The sequence below is a fragment of the Lepisma saccharinum genome, chromosome 5 (genome assembly GCF_977018435.1).
Source record: "Lepisma saccharinum chromosome 5, izLepSacc3.1, whole genome shotgun sequence".
Lineage (NCBI taxonomy): Eukaryota > Metazoa > Arthropoda > Insecta > Zygentoma > Lepismatidae > Lepisma > Lepisma saccharinum.
In genome coordinates this window covers 37406530-37421815 of record NC_139233.1, presented here as the reverse complement: position 1 = coordinate 37421815, position 15286 = coordinate 37406530, and the positions used below count along the sequence as shown (strand labels likewise).

Genomic DNA, 15286 nt, shown 5'->3' with positions numbered 1-15286 from the left:
AAAAATACTCCATTCACTTTGACATTCTTTACCCTTTATCATAGACCTTAGATATGCATTTTAGCCTAGAACTGAGTTAATGTTTTTCTAATCTTGTCGCTTTTTATTTAGTGCTGATTTGATTTTTGTTCGTGTGAATCATTTCAAGGTTGAAAGGGCTATTTTCAATATTATTACTGATCTCTTGGTGGTCTTCCGGGGACAAAAATATATAAAATCAGCAATTATATATTGTTAGGGTCTGTTCGTATGTCTCAAAGCGTTGATGATGTGTCTTCTGAGAGTTTTCCTTGGTGTGCTGTTTCTTACAGGTATGAAATCTCTTTAGACAGCGGGTTATATTGATATACGTAGGTATATAGAGAGAGTACGATAGAAATGCCAATTATAAATCTGCTTGCAAGCCTACTACATCTCAAGCAACTCTTCACCACAATATTTACCATGACAATACACATTATAATCTGTGAGAACAAAGAAGCCAACATACCACGAAAGATTTTCATACTGAATTTAAATTATGCAATGCTAATTGGGCATTACCCATCGTCTATACTCTATTCCGGGTATGTCTGGAGCGAGCGAGCGAACGAAAACAAGTGCGCAAGTAGTGACTCAAAAGGTCTCGACCAATGAACTCGTGAGGGGAGAAGCGCGCACTGCTTCGCTCCACCTTCTCTACCGATTTGCGCAGCTTTGCTCCACACATTCCAGGGACAGAGTGTAGTGCTTGTTCTCTCGTCTTCAGGTGAATAATATATTTTTGCCGGTAGCGGGGACCCAATCGTACGATGGATCTTCTCTTTGCTTCCATTTCGCATAGGAGCATTCTTGTCTTATTTGCTACTACTTTAAACTCTTCCAGCAGCATTCATTCTTTGGGAAGATATTACTCTTCTCTTTTCCATTTTCCTCTCTTCTTTTTAAAAACATTGCTTCCTCATTTGAATCTTTCTACTTTAAAGTAAATTTCTTTATTATTTGAATTCCTTATTCGCTTATTTTGTGTGTTCATGTCGCATGGCTTTTAGATGAACATCTTATTTTATTGTGTAAACATAACTTTACACTAACCTCGCCTCAGAAAATTTTCCGTGAACAGCTTCTGTTGCACCTTTCCTGAGAAAATTCTTGTATTTAAACAATATACTTTTTTTAATGCTCGTTACAAATGCTTCTACAAATGTGTGAATGCTTCGGTATTAGATACTACCAACAAGGAATATACTGGAAGGTGTTTCACACACCCACACACTTTCACAAGGCGTAGACAGTGGCAACCTTGAATCTGTGTGGTATGGTTGCATACATACAGAATGGCATATGAAACTTCTCGAGGGCTAGTGGCGTCGATTGATTTGTTTTATTTTACTTTGCTTTTCTGCCACATTGGCTAATCGTGAAGATAGAATGGTGACAGGACAATCACAAACATACATGGACAGAACACGATACTAGCCCCCACAGAGGATTATAGTGGGTGTAAGTCCAAACGACAGAACCTTTTAGTCTAGAAAATGTAGTCCAGGGTGGAAGGGAGGTTGACATTTAGGTCACCCTTACACCCCTCGTAATGTCGAAATGATACCCCGACCAGCAAATGATATATATAAAAAAGCTCTTCGCATCGAAGTCTTGTACACATTGTGAAAGTTTTTCGATGACCCCCTCTATATACTGATACTAAATAATTGCCGTTCTTAGTTGCAGCGGAATGTCAAGGTGAAGAGCCGTGGGCAATGGTGGAAGAAGACGCTGTACATGAGAGGCTTCTACGCTGCAAATGGAATACGGAAGCAACATGTCCGGATGATGATGTTCGGTTTTACCTGTACACCGAGTAAGACTGAATCTTGTAGTATATACAGGTTGTAACCAACCATAGGAGACTGATGTCCTATGTTCTCGTATTTCATCACATCCTTCTCTCTCCTTCCTTCTTTCTATCATTTCTCTCTCTCTCTCTCTTATTATATTGTAAATCTCATACATGAGAGTAATTTCAAAAGTAACGCACACTAAATATTATCTTTCAAAAAGCTATTAAAAAACAAACATAAGTCCAAAAGCAATGTACATTATTTTAGTAGCACAATTGGCCAACGTTTGGTCCAAGCTCGAATTCCCAACAGAGCACCGTTCTTTTCCAAACATCTGATTGCTTGGGTCACGACAGAATGATACTTCAGTTCTAAGATCAAGTCAAAATCTCGTGCGACCATGTCAAACCTGTACGTCGGGTCACGAACTACTTCCCATCTACAGAGTGTTCCACTTGGCGGGATTGGGAAATAAACGTTCAGCGTCTAAAATCAGAGGATGATATTATTGTGACTTTAATTTTACAAGATACAGAGACTCCCCGAGTTTATACACCAAAACAGAATACACGTGCTTACTCATACGCGCCAATGTGTAATGTAGTAACAAGCCTGGCACTATTCATTAGAGCAATAGACACGAGACGCGACGGTAAGAATGTGGACTATTTGGATGTCTCTAGCGCAACTCAAGGCGCACATATCGAGTTGCATTGACCATTTCAAAAACTCTGAGAGTTTCTACATCGAGGTATGTAAAAAGGTTTGTTAGTAAACTATTATTTACACTTCAAATTATCAATTATTTCTCGATCCCCATAAGCGGAACACGTGTATATCATTCTTCCTTTCCAAAGTAGGTTTTCCAGAGCAAGCACAAGTCAGGCAGGGAATGTACACAGAAAGTTCTATAATCGGAGCTATTGTATCAATCGACCGACTACGCATGCGCAGTGTGGAAAACATTTGAAATGACCCTCGTGTAATAACTCAGGAAACTTTAAGCGATGTTCGGTGATCGAATCGGTAGTGAGCCTGTCTGCCGTACGAGAGACCCAGGATAGATTCCCGAAGTGAATATCCCTGCATATGCCTCGATACGTTAGAGCAACCAGCACGAACCGTGCTGCTGATTGCATCACCTCTATATCCTTTATGTGCCTTCGTTTGATATGATTGATTTTTCTTGTTATTTAGCATCGCTTTTTTTGCCACTTCGGTCTAATCGCGACGAAAAGGATAAGCGGTGATATGATGAAATTGATTAAGGGAAACTCACAAATATCCCTCATGCCCAGGCCAGGATTCGAATCCGGGACCCCTGACGCCGTAGCGAGTTGTGATAACCACTACGCCTCGGAGGTCGGCGTTATGTGCCTTCGTAATTCACGGGAGATAAATTTACTTTATCAAGGTATCCTGTGTTCGATACCCATAGAGGTTCGAATTACACTTTGAAATGTAGAATCGACGCAAGCGAGTCTGTTTGAGAATTAATTAAATGTAAAATAAAACTTTCCTCTTTGCATTCTCTGTTTGTATGTAATGTCCCCATGTGCATTTGTGTAATTTTATGTGTATGTCTGGGTGGAATAAACAGCTATATACAATCTTAACTCCACCAATCAAGAAAAGGCAAAGGTAATAATAGTAATAATACACTTAAGTGTCAGAAACACTTAAAGACATATCTTATTTCAGTTTTTGACATGCAGTTTAATGCGAGTTAAAAATACATCAGAACATCAACTTCCTGTGGCTAGTCCACAACACACTTTTTCTCTTCAATGTCCAACTTTCTTTTGCTTCTAACTGTACATGAACAAGTACTAGTGAGGATAGGGGGCTCTGAAGCTAGTCGTACAGCTTTGAGTACCCACCGCATACTCTATATCATATTTGTTGAGAATATATTATCTTCGAATGATTTTAAAGTTGAAATTATACGCACTTTTACTCTTGTCCATGTATAGGACACATCCAGATTCGCCACACCTGATAAACTTTGCTGAGCCAATCAACAAAACAGAATTCGACTCAAGGAAGCCTACCAAAGTGCTCATCCACGGCTTCATGGAGGACCACATCAATTCTCGTAACTCCGAAATCAGAGAAGGTAAAACGAAATGTACACTCTTGTTCACATAAAGTGGCACAGTTTATAGGGTTAAAGATTTGAAGAATGTTCCACTTTATCTTAACAGGAGTGTACAAGCTTATCGCCCACTTTACCTCCACTCGCTTACGGTTGGAAATTCGACCATGTGCAAATCTAGGAATTTTTCTTGTGTAATAATATAGTTGTTATGATTTAATATCATGACGATCGCTCAGCCGAAAATCTAAATGCAATACATTTCTCGACTGATTATTGTGGGACTCCTAATATGAAACTATGATCCCGATATTCCGTACAGGTGTTTTAACTAACTAAGTATATTCAAACTTCTTTTATACCCTGCGTATAGCACAATGATGTTAATTCAAACATTAAATTTGTATCTTGTCCACGCTGCCATCTGTCTCTGACTGAGAAAACTAACTCGATTAATCCACACGTCCTTAAATGCCGAAAGTTATTTCAATACCCAAGTTAGTTTCATGAATTGACAGATGGCACCGCACTATTGTACAAACACACAGAATATAATCTACATGGTCTGTCAGCTGTATACTCGATCATGGCTGAATGGTTTTATATCCCCTGAATTATGGCTGATTTTGCCAATTATAAAACATCTCTCAGAACTTAGAAATTATTATATTAGTTGTCAGTGGCGGCGATTGGGTTCCAAAACGGGGGGGGGCAAGGTACCAAAACTAAGGGAACAATGACAGTATATTTTCCTTTGTAGATAAGGTTTAGATAGTGTGGGGGCAAAAGTGGCAAAAAGTGGGGGGCAACTGCCCTCGCAACCCCTAATTGCCGCCACTGTTAGTTGTCTCTATTTAGGCTTATTTATTGATTTTGAATGCCACTGCTCTTAAGTAAAATCTACTATAACGGAATAAAATTATACGTGCGCTACAGTAATTAACCCAAAATGCAACATGTATGTAAATGGTCAGTAATATTTGCACACGTTGAGCTTCAATTTTCATTCAGTATAATATAGAACAAATACTTACTTGGTACAGTAGCGTACCACAGTTTTCTGTTGGCTCCCCGTGAATTGTGCCCTCCAATATACCATAATGTATGTTCCATTGATTATGGTGGGCGGACGTACAATAATTAGCTAGACCCCCTATTCCCCCTTCCCTTCATTGTTAATTTGCCCCAAATACTCTCTCTTCCCATTTTTTGTTATTGCCTTATATATCAAGGTAATGGCTTCTGGAAACTAAATCAGGATGATATGAATCTCTGATAAATAGCTGGAAAAGGTAGTTGGAAAAATTTTCTTTCACTTCAAAGCAGTGTCGTAGCCAGGATTAATTCTTGAAGGAAATATTTAGTACATGATCTTTTGTGTGCTTGATACATTAAGAAAATAATTAGGTTGCATATATACATACAAAGACATTCCAAAAACACTATTTTGAGTTTTTAAGTACAACTTATGCACAAATAGTCTAATGGGGACTGTATCTACAGTTTAATGTGCGATACGAACCACCACGTGCCTCCACCTCTTATCGAACCAGCGACCCTTTGATTACTAAAGGCCTGGGGCTTTCGTTGAAAATATTTGATGGAAAATTTCATTTAAAATACCAGAGGTAAACCTAATATTAGTGGTAAAAGTTCATGAATTACCAAGTTTGATTGCTTATTGTGTTGCAATAAGAGAGACTGGCGGAGCAACTGAGTCTTCCTATTGGATTCATAACTGTAGGAAATTTAGTCTGTAAGGTGATGACTAGGACTAGGATTTTCATGACTTAGCATATATATATATATATATTTTTTTTTTTTTGGTAAGGGTGATGTGTTCCCTGAAATACATATTATGAAGAAACTAATGAGTTAAGGTGCTTTTAAGGACATATTTGGCCATTTATAAGTGATAGTGCATATTTTGATGAATTTTCGGTCATATTCAGCATATTTTAGCTTTCTTCAAGAAATTTACAGTCATTTTAGGAGTGGACTCGATCTAACTTCAATGTTCACTCGAGTTTGTTTTTAATTTGGACTGCAGCAAAATCTTTTTCAATTTTATTTGAAAATTTACAGAAAGTATTGTGCATTTCAACTCAGGGCCCATAAAGTGAATTAAAAACAGTTCGTATGTGAAAATATTTCAGCATATATTAGATATTGATGTTTGGAACAGTCCAGTTATAAGGGCATATTTTTCAAATTCTAGTGCATATTTTGTAAAATTTTAGGCCATAAGAGCATATTTTATTTTGCATATTTTGGTGACTTTTAGGTCATAAATATCCTAGCCATAGTGATGACAAACGGTGTTCATATGTAAGTTGATGTTTTTTTCCCTATCGATGGCCATCTGTGAGCAATAGAATTCCCGAGGCGACCCACATGTCAAGTTGCCCGTATCCCTGTGGCTGAGCCAGTACACTCCTGATTATTATCGTGAACATAGTCTTATGATGTTGCTGGGAACCCACTCTAGCACATCCCAGATATTAAACACACACATTGTAATTGAGAAATAAGCCGTGAAGTTACTTGTGATGACTGGTGACTCGTATGGAAGACTACGGTGATAATGAATTTTAAAAACAGATGCAAAGAACTTCAAAAGAAGACCAAGGTCATATTTGTAGTACTACCCAATGCTAAGAAAAAGTTGTTTCGTAAAATTGATGAGAGCTGTTTTTTGACAAATTTTAAAAGTATGAAAATTAAGAATTGTGTTTAAAACCTTTCTACCTGCACCGTACTAAAATTTCATCACGATTGCATAACCCGTTTTTTATTTATAGAATTTCAAAGAGAGTGATCGATTGCAAAACTTAAAAGAATCGACAATTTTTTTGTTCTCACGACGATAAAAAAAATAGAAGTCACGCTCGAAAAAAATGTTGTTAGCATATATTAACGCAGAATTCAAAAACATAAATCTTGATGTAACTCATTTTTATGTTAATTTTTAATTGGAGTCCAAACTCTAGTATCTAACATTGTGGATTAAGTTCACCGACAGCAGGTCTTTCTATACAGTGGTCGCCTGAAATAATTTCCGGTTCGAATTCCGTCATGTTGACCTATATCTGTTCAGTAAGTATAGATTTTTCATACAAGCAACATTATACGTTGAATTTGTGGCAATATACAATATTTCAGGAGCACATACAGAACATTGCGGAGTCCCTACACCTCGGGGACTTTCACATTGCGGGGTTTTAAGGGTCTGCCGCTTGGCCACAAATTTGGTAAAACATTCCACAGGATAATCCCTGGCTCGTTCTGTCGCAATAGTCACTGCTGCAATAAAGACAAGATGGCGGTTCTGATGACCATTTGCCCTGTTCTTCAGGATTTTAGCAGAAGCTATAGACTATTTGTTAACATCAAGAAACTGTAACACAAATTTCATACTGCAGAGTAATAGTTTCAAATTTTGGGAAGTTTTACTTCTGTATTATTTTTGTATCTGATATCCTATTCTCGATATTTTGAAGCATATCTTCGCGAAGGAGGATACAATGTGATAGATGTTGACTGGAGTCCTCTTGTGAAGCCATTTTGCTACATATCGGCTGTATTCAACACTAAGCACACAGGAAAGTGCCTTGCTTACTTGCTGCAAACGCTCATCCAACAGGTTGGCGCTGAACTGGGGAACATCCATCTGATAGGGTTTAGTCTTGGCGCTCACGTCGCTGCAGTAGCTGGAAACTCCTTGCGGAAGTTTGATTCCGTCGGTCGAATTACAGGTGAGTTAGCAATTACCTTTGAAAGTATGCGTTTTTTAAATGTTTTCTCTCATATAAGAGAAAATGATATAGGTGAGTCTGTTCGTGATATTCAACTGGCAGGGTAGATGACGTCACGTAGAATAGACAACGTCACATCTTTGGCTCTCTGAAGAACCATTATGTACCATTAATTTTTGAACACATGGGTTAAAGTAAGCTACAACATACTTGAAAAGACTTAATTGAAAAACCAGTACTCAATAACAGTGTTTCCGTGCAAATGTGTAAGACTCCAAGGTACGTCACACGAAAATTCCCGAGCACACACACACACACACACACACACACACAAACGATGGACCGCACCTGAATGTACTTGCCTTGAAAACACAAAGCGAAAAGAGCAGTGTTTGAATTGAAGAGCACAAGTTCTCATATCTCATTTTTCAAAACTCTTAGCTTATTAACTTCATTTTTAAAGTCTATAACCAATAAATAAATTATAAAAACCTCATTTCCAATCTGCGAAAATATGTATTCTATAATTATAATTTCACTATTGTTCATTAAAATTTCAAAATACTAAATATTAGATATGGACTTTAAAAAATAAGATTTCATAAAAAATATATAACCATGCAATAGTAACACATCAAATAGGCCTATGTGCTTTTCAAAAATGAATTTCGAATTCTTAGGATTTTTTACTGAAATATTGCCTATACAATTTTGTGCAATGTATTTATTATTATTATTATTATTATTACTAAATCGTATCACCTAAATATCTAACGAAGATGCTCAAAGACATTTTTTTATGCACAACAAATTGTACAAAATAGTAGATTTAATGATTTAACCAATAGATATTCCATTGCAAGTATGCATGGTTTTCTTTTCTGCAGTGAGTTATGGGTGTAAAGAATGAAGTGAAATATGACAATTTGAAAATGTAATTGTTATTTTCATAATTATCTCACTCCTTCCTATCTTCCTCGTTGCCATCTCGCTCACTCCCTTCCTTTTTCTATCTATAAGGAAGGGCAGAGGTGGAGGAGAGAGAGAGAGAAGTAGAACCAAAGTAACGTATTATGTCATTGCAGGGCTAGATCCTGCAAAACCGTTGTTTGCACTGGTCCCTGATTTTTGGAACTTAGACACTGAGGACGCCAGCTTCGTTGATATCATCCACACCAACGCCGGTACATTGGGTCAATATGAACCTTCTGGACACGTGGATTTCTACGTCAACGGAGGCACTATTCAACCTGACTGCTATAAGAAGATACTTTGGGGTAAATGAGGTTTTCTTCTTTATTTGAGACTATAGTTTTTTGTATTTATTATCGTTTTATGTCTTTAACACTTAAATCGCGATTTAAATCAGGTGATATTTTAAATAAAAATATCTGATTTAAATCACTTTAAAGAAGTAATTTAGTAGAATAATGTACGTAAGGAATTTGAAGATATCAGAATCACTTTTGGTGAAAGTACATTAATCTCGTAATCAATGAATAGTTTTTATTAAGCTCTAAGATAGGTAAAGAAAGGAAACAAAATATATGTACTGATGGAGTGAATCTCATACAAAGGAAATGTAATTTGTTTTTTTATTTGCTGTTTTAAGTCCACTTTATGCACAGAAAGGCTAAGCGGGACTGGACCTACAGTTTAAAGTGGAATCCGAACCACTAAGTGCCTCCACCGGGTATCGAAGAAGGGAAATGTAATATGTAAACTGTAAACACAATTAAATCTCTCTTGATTTAAAATTCCATAATTTTTAAGGCAAAAATAGCAAACTATTTGTGTGGAATAATATACGAAATACTAATCTTGTTAAACCGTATATAGTGTTAGCAGTGCCGGATCTACAAATCTTGGGCTCCGCCGCAAAATATAACCAAAAGGCTCCCCCCCTACCTACCTTCACACACACACACACACACATACAGATACAGATATATATATATATATATATATATATCCGCCATATTGTTGGCCTCCATATTGAGTTCTACTAATTTTAAAAAAAAATGGGAAAGGGGTGATGCCAGTTTCAGAGCAGAATAATGAGTAATTTCCCACTTGTTGCCCCTTATAGGCGCGGAAGAGTGGGGGGGGTGAACTGGAAGGGCCCTGGCCTCCCCTAGCCCCTCCGGTTTCGGCGCCCGTGGTGATGTGATATATATATACTATATATATATATATACAGATATATATGAATGGCTTATTGCAGAAAGGGACCTGGGTCACTTTTGCACAATTCTGAGAAAAACAAGAAAAATCGTATAATATTGATAGTGTAAGAAAGAAATGTACCGTTGTTGGCTCAAACATTCAGCATAATGAATAGTTAATTTTGCAACCCTCAATGCACCGCCCTGCAGTATGCTGCTAGAGACAGTGGAGATGAAAAAGTTGTGACTCCGGTACCTTTCTGCAATAAAAGTGGAAACTGTGAGAAATAAGACGAGAAATGTTCTACAAACGCCCGTTTGTCGTTGCCACATATGCTAGGTTAGGTTAGGTTAGATTAGGTTATGTTATATATGCCACAGAAAATTATAGATTCCTCAATAAATTACGGTGTAATGCACTTTCTGGACTTTATTGTCGGTGTTTGAAGTACAATAATGTACGAGCTCGTACATGCATGTTTCACTCTACATCTGAGTCTGTTTCATTGGCGAGTGTAGTGGGCCACTGAAGAATATCTTCATAAAATCCTTTGACATCGTCTGGTACATACGACAAGGCAGTTCGTATGTCCTTCAATTTAGGAAGTTTGATCGGCATACTTCGAAAAACAATAAAGCAGTTTTCAATCCCAAATTCCTGTTTTTTCATTGTTAGGCTCAAAATATAAATAGTGACCCTCGTACGTGCAACTGGGAACGTACGTGGCGTAGAAATTACAATTCTTGCACCTTTGGACAGATAGAAGGTGTGAGACATCAAACCTTTGTTGAATTCGGAAACCTTGACAGTGCCCTTATGTTCAACACAGTATTCAAAGTAATGATACTTGGAAATCTGAAAATACTGCCTGTTCTTGTAGGAACATATGCTAGTTTCAACAGATGCCACATTTTTTTGTAGACATGAGGCCACCACGTTGCGAAATCAATAATGTTATTGGTGTCAATAAGTTTGACAGTATTTTTACTGCCCCGAGCTGCATTACAGATTAGCGTACACAGTTCGTACAACGTATAAATATGGCTAAGTTTATTGCAGAAAAGGACCCGAGTCAGTGACTTAGGTACCTTTCTGCATTAAAGTACACTTTTCACTGTGCATTTTCTTGGCTATAGCCTCGTGTGACTGACGTCCTTTCTGCACTAAAATATGTGTCTGTAACTAGGAAAATCAAAAATACCATTAACTCCGATACCTCAAAAATGTGACTCAGGTCCCTTTCTGCAATAAGCTATTCATATATATATATATATATATATATATATATATATATATATATATATATATATATATATATATATATATATAACTGTTTTCTCACACCTAGAAAATTATACATGTGTTACAATCATGAAGTCATAACTTTTCTTGATTAAAGATAGGTTGAAGAAACCTTCAATACTTCACTTATCGTGAAATTCTAGCCTGACTGCCACGCGGGAGACCCTAGGTGGGTGATCTAAGGTCGGAATTAAATGGTACCCGGTGGGGAGTAAAGGCAGGCAGAGCATGCCGCTGATCACATCACCTCCAAGATGTCCGACATAGGAAATTTGTGGGGCCCTACTCCCACATACCCTAAATGTGGCTTCATGGCACAGTGCTATATGCACTGGAAACTTTTCCTTTACCTGTACATACTGTATTCGTTTCTGCACCACTGAGCAACTACGTTTATTTTTCACATACGCGAATCCTCTACTATGTCAATGGCTGAGGGCCACCTAAAGGCCTACTTGTCTCCGCTCCCCCCCCTCTTTCCCGCACTGCGGTTTTTTTTCGGGTTGTAGATCTGTCACTGAGTGTTATTATTATTAACCTATAAATAAACATGGCAGCTGATATTGTGCAAACTATCATTAAAAATAACGCCAAAATTCAGCTACAAAGACAATACAAAATATTTCAAGTTAAAATTATATCGTACATCCAAAGAGTCTCATTTTCACTGGAAGATAAGTTACTGAAATTATTATAATTTCATTAACACACTCAACAAACATGTCCATAGTAGGTTCATATGGACAGTATTACAAACAGAAAAATGTATGTTTACATATATTATTTTTATTTGCTTTAAACAAACTCTTCAAATATTTTACGGGTCGTTTACCAGAAAAAGCCTTTCTACAACCTCTGACAATAAAGTTCGGTGAATGATCCTGAATATCGAAAGTAGACAAATTCTTAATGAAACCTCTTACTGTCCTTCAAAGTAGTCCCCTCCCATGGCTATGCACCGTTGAGAACGGCTGTATATGTCCTGGAAACTTTTAGAAAAGTCTTCTTTCGGGATGGTGTTCAAGACCCTCGTCACGTTCCATTGGATGTCCGGAATATCCTCAAATCTCTGACATTTCAAAGCGATTTTGAGGCGTGGGATGAGAAAGAAATCTGGAGGATTCAGATCCAAATTTCTTGCAATGCATTGCTACAGAGGATGAGAGCTGGTGTGTGAGGTACGACCCTGAGACGAAACGCCAAAGCATGGAATGGCGTTCTTCTGCATCACCCCGTCGGAACATATGCAAGGCGTAAAAATCACGCATCAAGGCGATGCTTATCACTTTCTTTAACAGTGATGGCATGATCCACAAGGAATTCCTGCCGGAGGGAACAACAATTTTTCCGCCTTGGCCTTCTTCCGACGGGGTGATGCAGGAGAACGCCATTCCATGCTTTGGCGTTTCGTTTCAGGGTCGTACCTCACACACCAGCTCTCATCCTCTGTAGCAATGCATTGCAAGAAATTTGGATCTGAATCCTCCAGATTTCTTTCTCTTCCCACGCTTCAAAATCGCTTTGAAAGGTCAGAGATTTGAGGATATTCCGGACATCCAACGGAACGTGACGAGGGTCTTGAACACCATCACGAAAGAAGACTTTTCTAAAAGTTTCCAGGACATATACAGCCGTTCTCAACGGTGCATAGCCATGGGAGGGGACTACTTTGAAGGACAGTAAGATAGGTTTCATTAAGAATTCGTCTGCTTTCGATATTCAGGATCATTCACCGAACTTTATTGTCAGAGGAGGTATGAAAAAGATATACAGTATCTATGTGCATGGTGCCAAAAACATCCAAGCAATTTTAAGCATCTATCAACAAAATAATCATGGAAATTATTTTTTAAACAATAATCATGATTTTTATCCACTTAGCAGAATATGGCAAGCGTACGTAGTGTTGTTTCATGAATAGTAAGAGCAACCTGTTGTAACTCAACCTTAATTCCTATGTTGACACTATATTACACTACTCTTGACTAACTGAAGTAATTTCTTCTGTTTTATCATAGTTTTTGTTTTGCATATTTCAAGGAAAGATTTGAAAGAGAGAAAGGGAAGAGGAAAAGGAACTATAAAGAGAGAAAGAGACAGGAAAATTAATGTAAGAAGCGAGAGTCAGAGAAAGAAATAAGAAAAATGCAACAAAGAGAAAAATCAAAGAGAACGTAGAAAAGGTAATCAGTAACAAACAAAAGTAACAGAAAATGATTAAAAGACAGAAATTTAAAAACACCAGCCTTCATAGCGTTGTAGACATCGTAACGCGCTGGGAAGCTAGAGGTCACAAGTTTAAACCCTGAATAAGGCGTGAGTGTGTCACTGCGTTTATTCTACGGTTCAGTAGCTTAGTGGCGATTTATCCAATAGGTAAAAATAACCGAAAAGGAAATAATATGTCGTCGGTGTTTCATAATTCGATCCTTCAGGCAACTAACTACCTCTTTTGACCTTTCTTACGGACGCCTAAGCTATTTTTGACACATGGATTTCTTTTTCTGTATTTGCAAACTGACCAATATCGTTACCGAAAACTTTTTATTTCTCTTAATGTTCGCAAATCTTTTAACAGAGAAGTCAAGATGTAGCCATGGGATGGCGCCAAAGTACTACGCACTCTCAGTGGACCACCACACTTCCTATTGGGGAAAAAATTGTAAAAATATGTTGAACATGTATCTTGAAAAATGCGAGTTCGAAGAAAATATTGTAGAGATGGGAGACAGAACACCAAGCACGTAAGTTGTCTTATATTTAATTTCTGTTCTGTAGACCTCTTCTGTATCTCTCTGGATATGAATGATCCTATCTGATATTGTGCTATGTGCCAAGCATTTACAAATAAGGTAGGTGAACCAAAGGTGGCTCTAGTTAAGCTTATAGGGCAATTTACAAATCTCTAATGAGAGATAAATTTCTGATTTAAAGAAATAACTCCTATAACTAAAAAAATGATATTTTGTAACATTGCTTGTGACTTAAAAAGGAAAAACAAATTACAAGACCGTTACATTTGTTCCGAAGGTGACCCATGAGTCCCAACTCATAGTTGGATTAGAAAATGATGCTCAAGAAAACATATTTATTCACTTTTCTACATCTTATTAGAGAAAATTTTTGGTGTCAAACTTTTGATTGTTGACATGAATTATATACGAGAACGACGAATAGTCAACCTCCGTAGAGGACTGGTCTGCACAGCCCTTACAACTCCAGGGGTTACACAATAACTTTAATAAAATGGCTGCTGGCAGCTCGAGAGAGTTCGTTTTCTGCATGTTGCACCTGAGGGGGACTAGGTACATTAATGTAGTGCCATTTGTTAGCTGTGTTAAATACCAATATGATTTTCGTAACGTGGGTCACCTTAGGAACACGGGTTACCTTTGACTCACCTACCTTAATAGAATTATGCATGAATTGACCAAAACCCTTGTTTTTACACATTTGTAGTTATTGTTCTTCTTCTTATTATTATAACTCTTGGTTATTATTATAAATACTTCTTAACTTACAAACAAGCCAGATTATTTTTCGTGTTAACTAGGATTCATGGTACCAACTCAACTATTTAATTTTCTTAAGTTAACTGAAGTGTAACTCGTGAACTATTAGTGCTAGAAATACGAAATCAAGTTAACCAATACAAGCCATGCAGCTATTTAAGTAGCTTTTCTTCTTCAGGGCGAGAGGAATTTACTTCGTGAGGACCACTACTTCGCAGCCTCACACAGAAGAAGAAGATGATGATGATCACGCCGTACACGAATGATGAAATCACCACACAGTAAACATACTGAAATCGATTTTTGTCACTTTGAAAGCACACAATTCACATAAATAATGTACCTTTCCGAATAATAAAGCACAATTGTGAATTCTTAAGCTTATGTATGACTGTATTGTTTTTATCACAAGGGCTTACAGTACAGCGGGTTCTCTCCGAAACATTTTTGGCCGTTATGCAATTGCAGCTTGCGAGCGAGTCATAACTGACGAGGGATCCAATCAACAAGTAAGCTGATGACGTCATCTGAACCAAGAACCTATCGATAACCGCTTTGCTCACACACTAGGCTGTTGGTAAGCTCACAAGTTAGATTCTCGCAATCAGTAGGAAACGTTCTGAAAATAACGTTACC

General features: G+C 37.5%; 1 protein-coding gene across 1 annotated transcript; it reads left to right on the top strand.

Annotated features, from left to right (window-relative positions):
• The first annotated feature begins 259 nt into the window (after window positions 1-259).
• On the top strand, window positions 260-14965 carry LOC145988328 (pancreatic triacylglycerol lipase-like). Its single transcript, XM_083123194.1, has 7 exons — window positions 260-311; window positions 1705-1840; window positions 3794-3936; window positions 7416-7670; window positions 8756-8947; window positions 13717-13882; window positions 14829-14965. The coding sequence occupies exons 1-7, from the start codon at window positions 266-268 to the stop codon at window positions 14914-14916; spliced, it is 1026 nt and encodes a 341-aa protein (XP_082979320.1). The 5' UTR covers window positions 260-265; the 3' UTR covers window positions 14917-14965.
• Window positions 14966-15286: the final 321 nt, after the last annotated feature.

Excerpts from the sequence above, each read along its gene's own strand:
- LOC145988328 (XM_083123194.1), top strand. The coding sequence starts at position 266 with ATGATGTGTCTTCTGAGAGTTTTCCTTGGTGTGCTGTTTCTTACAG. Across the intron at positions 312-1,704 it reads TGGTGTGCTGTTTCTTACAG|TTGCAGCGGAATGTCAAGGT; the intron begins GTATGAAATCTC and ends TGCCGTTCTTAG. Across the intron at positions 7,671-8,755 it reads TTCCGTCGGTCGAATTACAG|GGCTAGATCCTGCAAAACCG; the intron begins GTGAGTTAGCAA and ends ATGTCATTGCAG.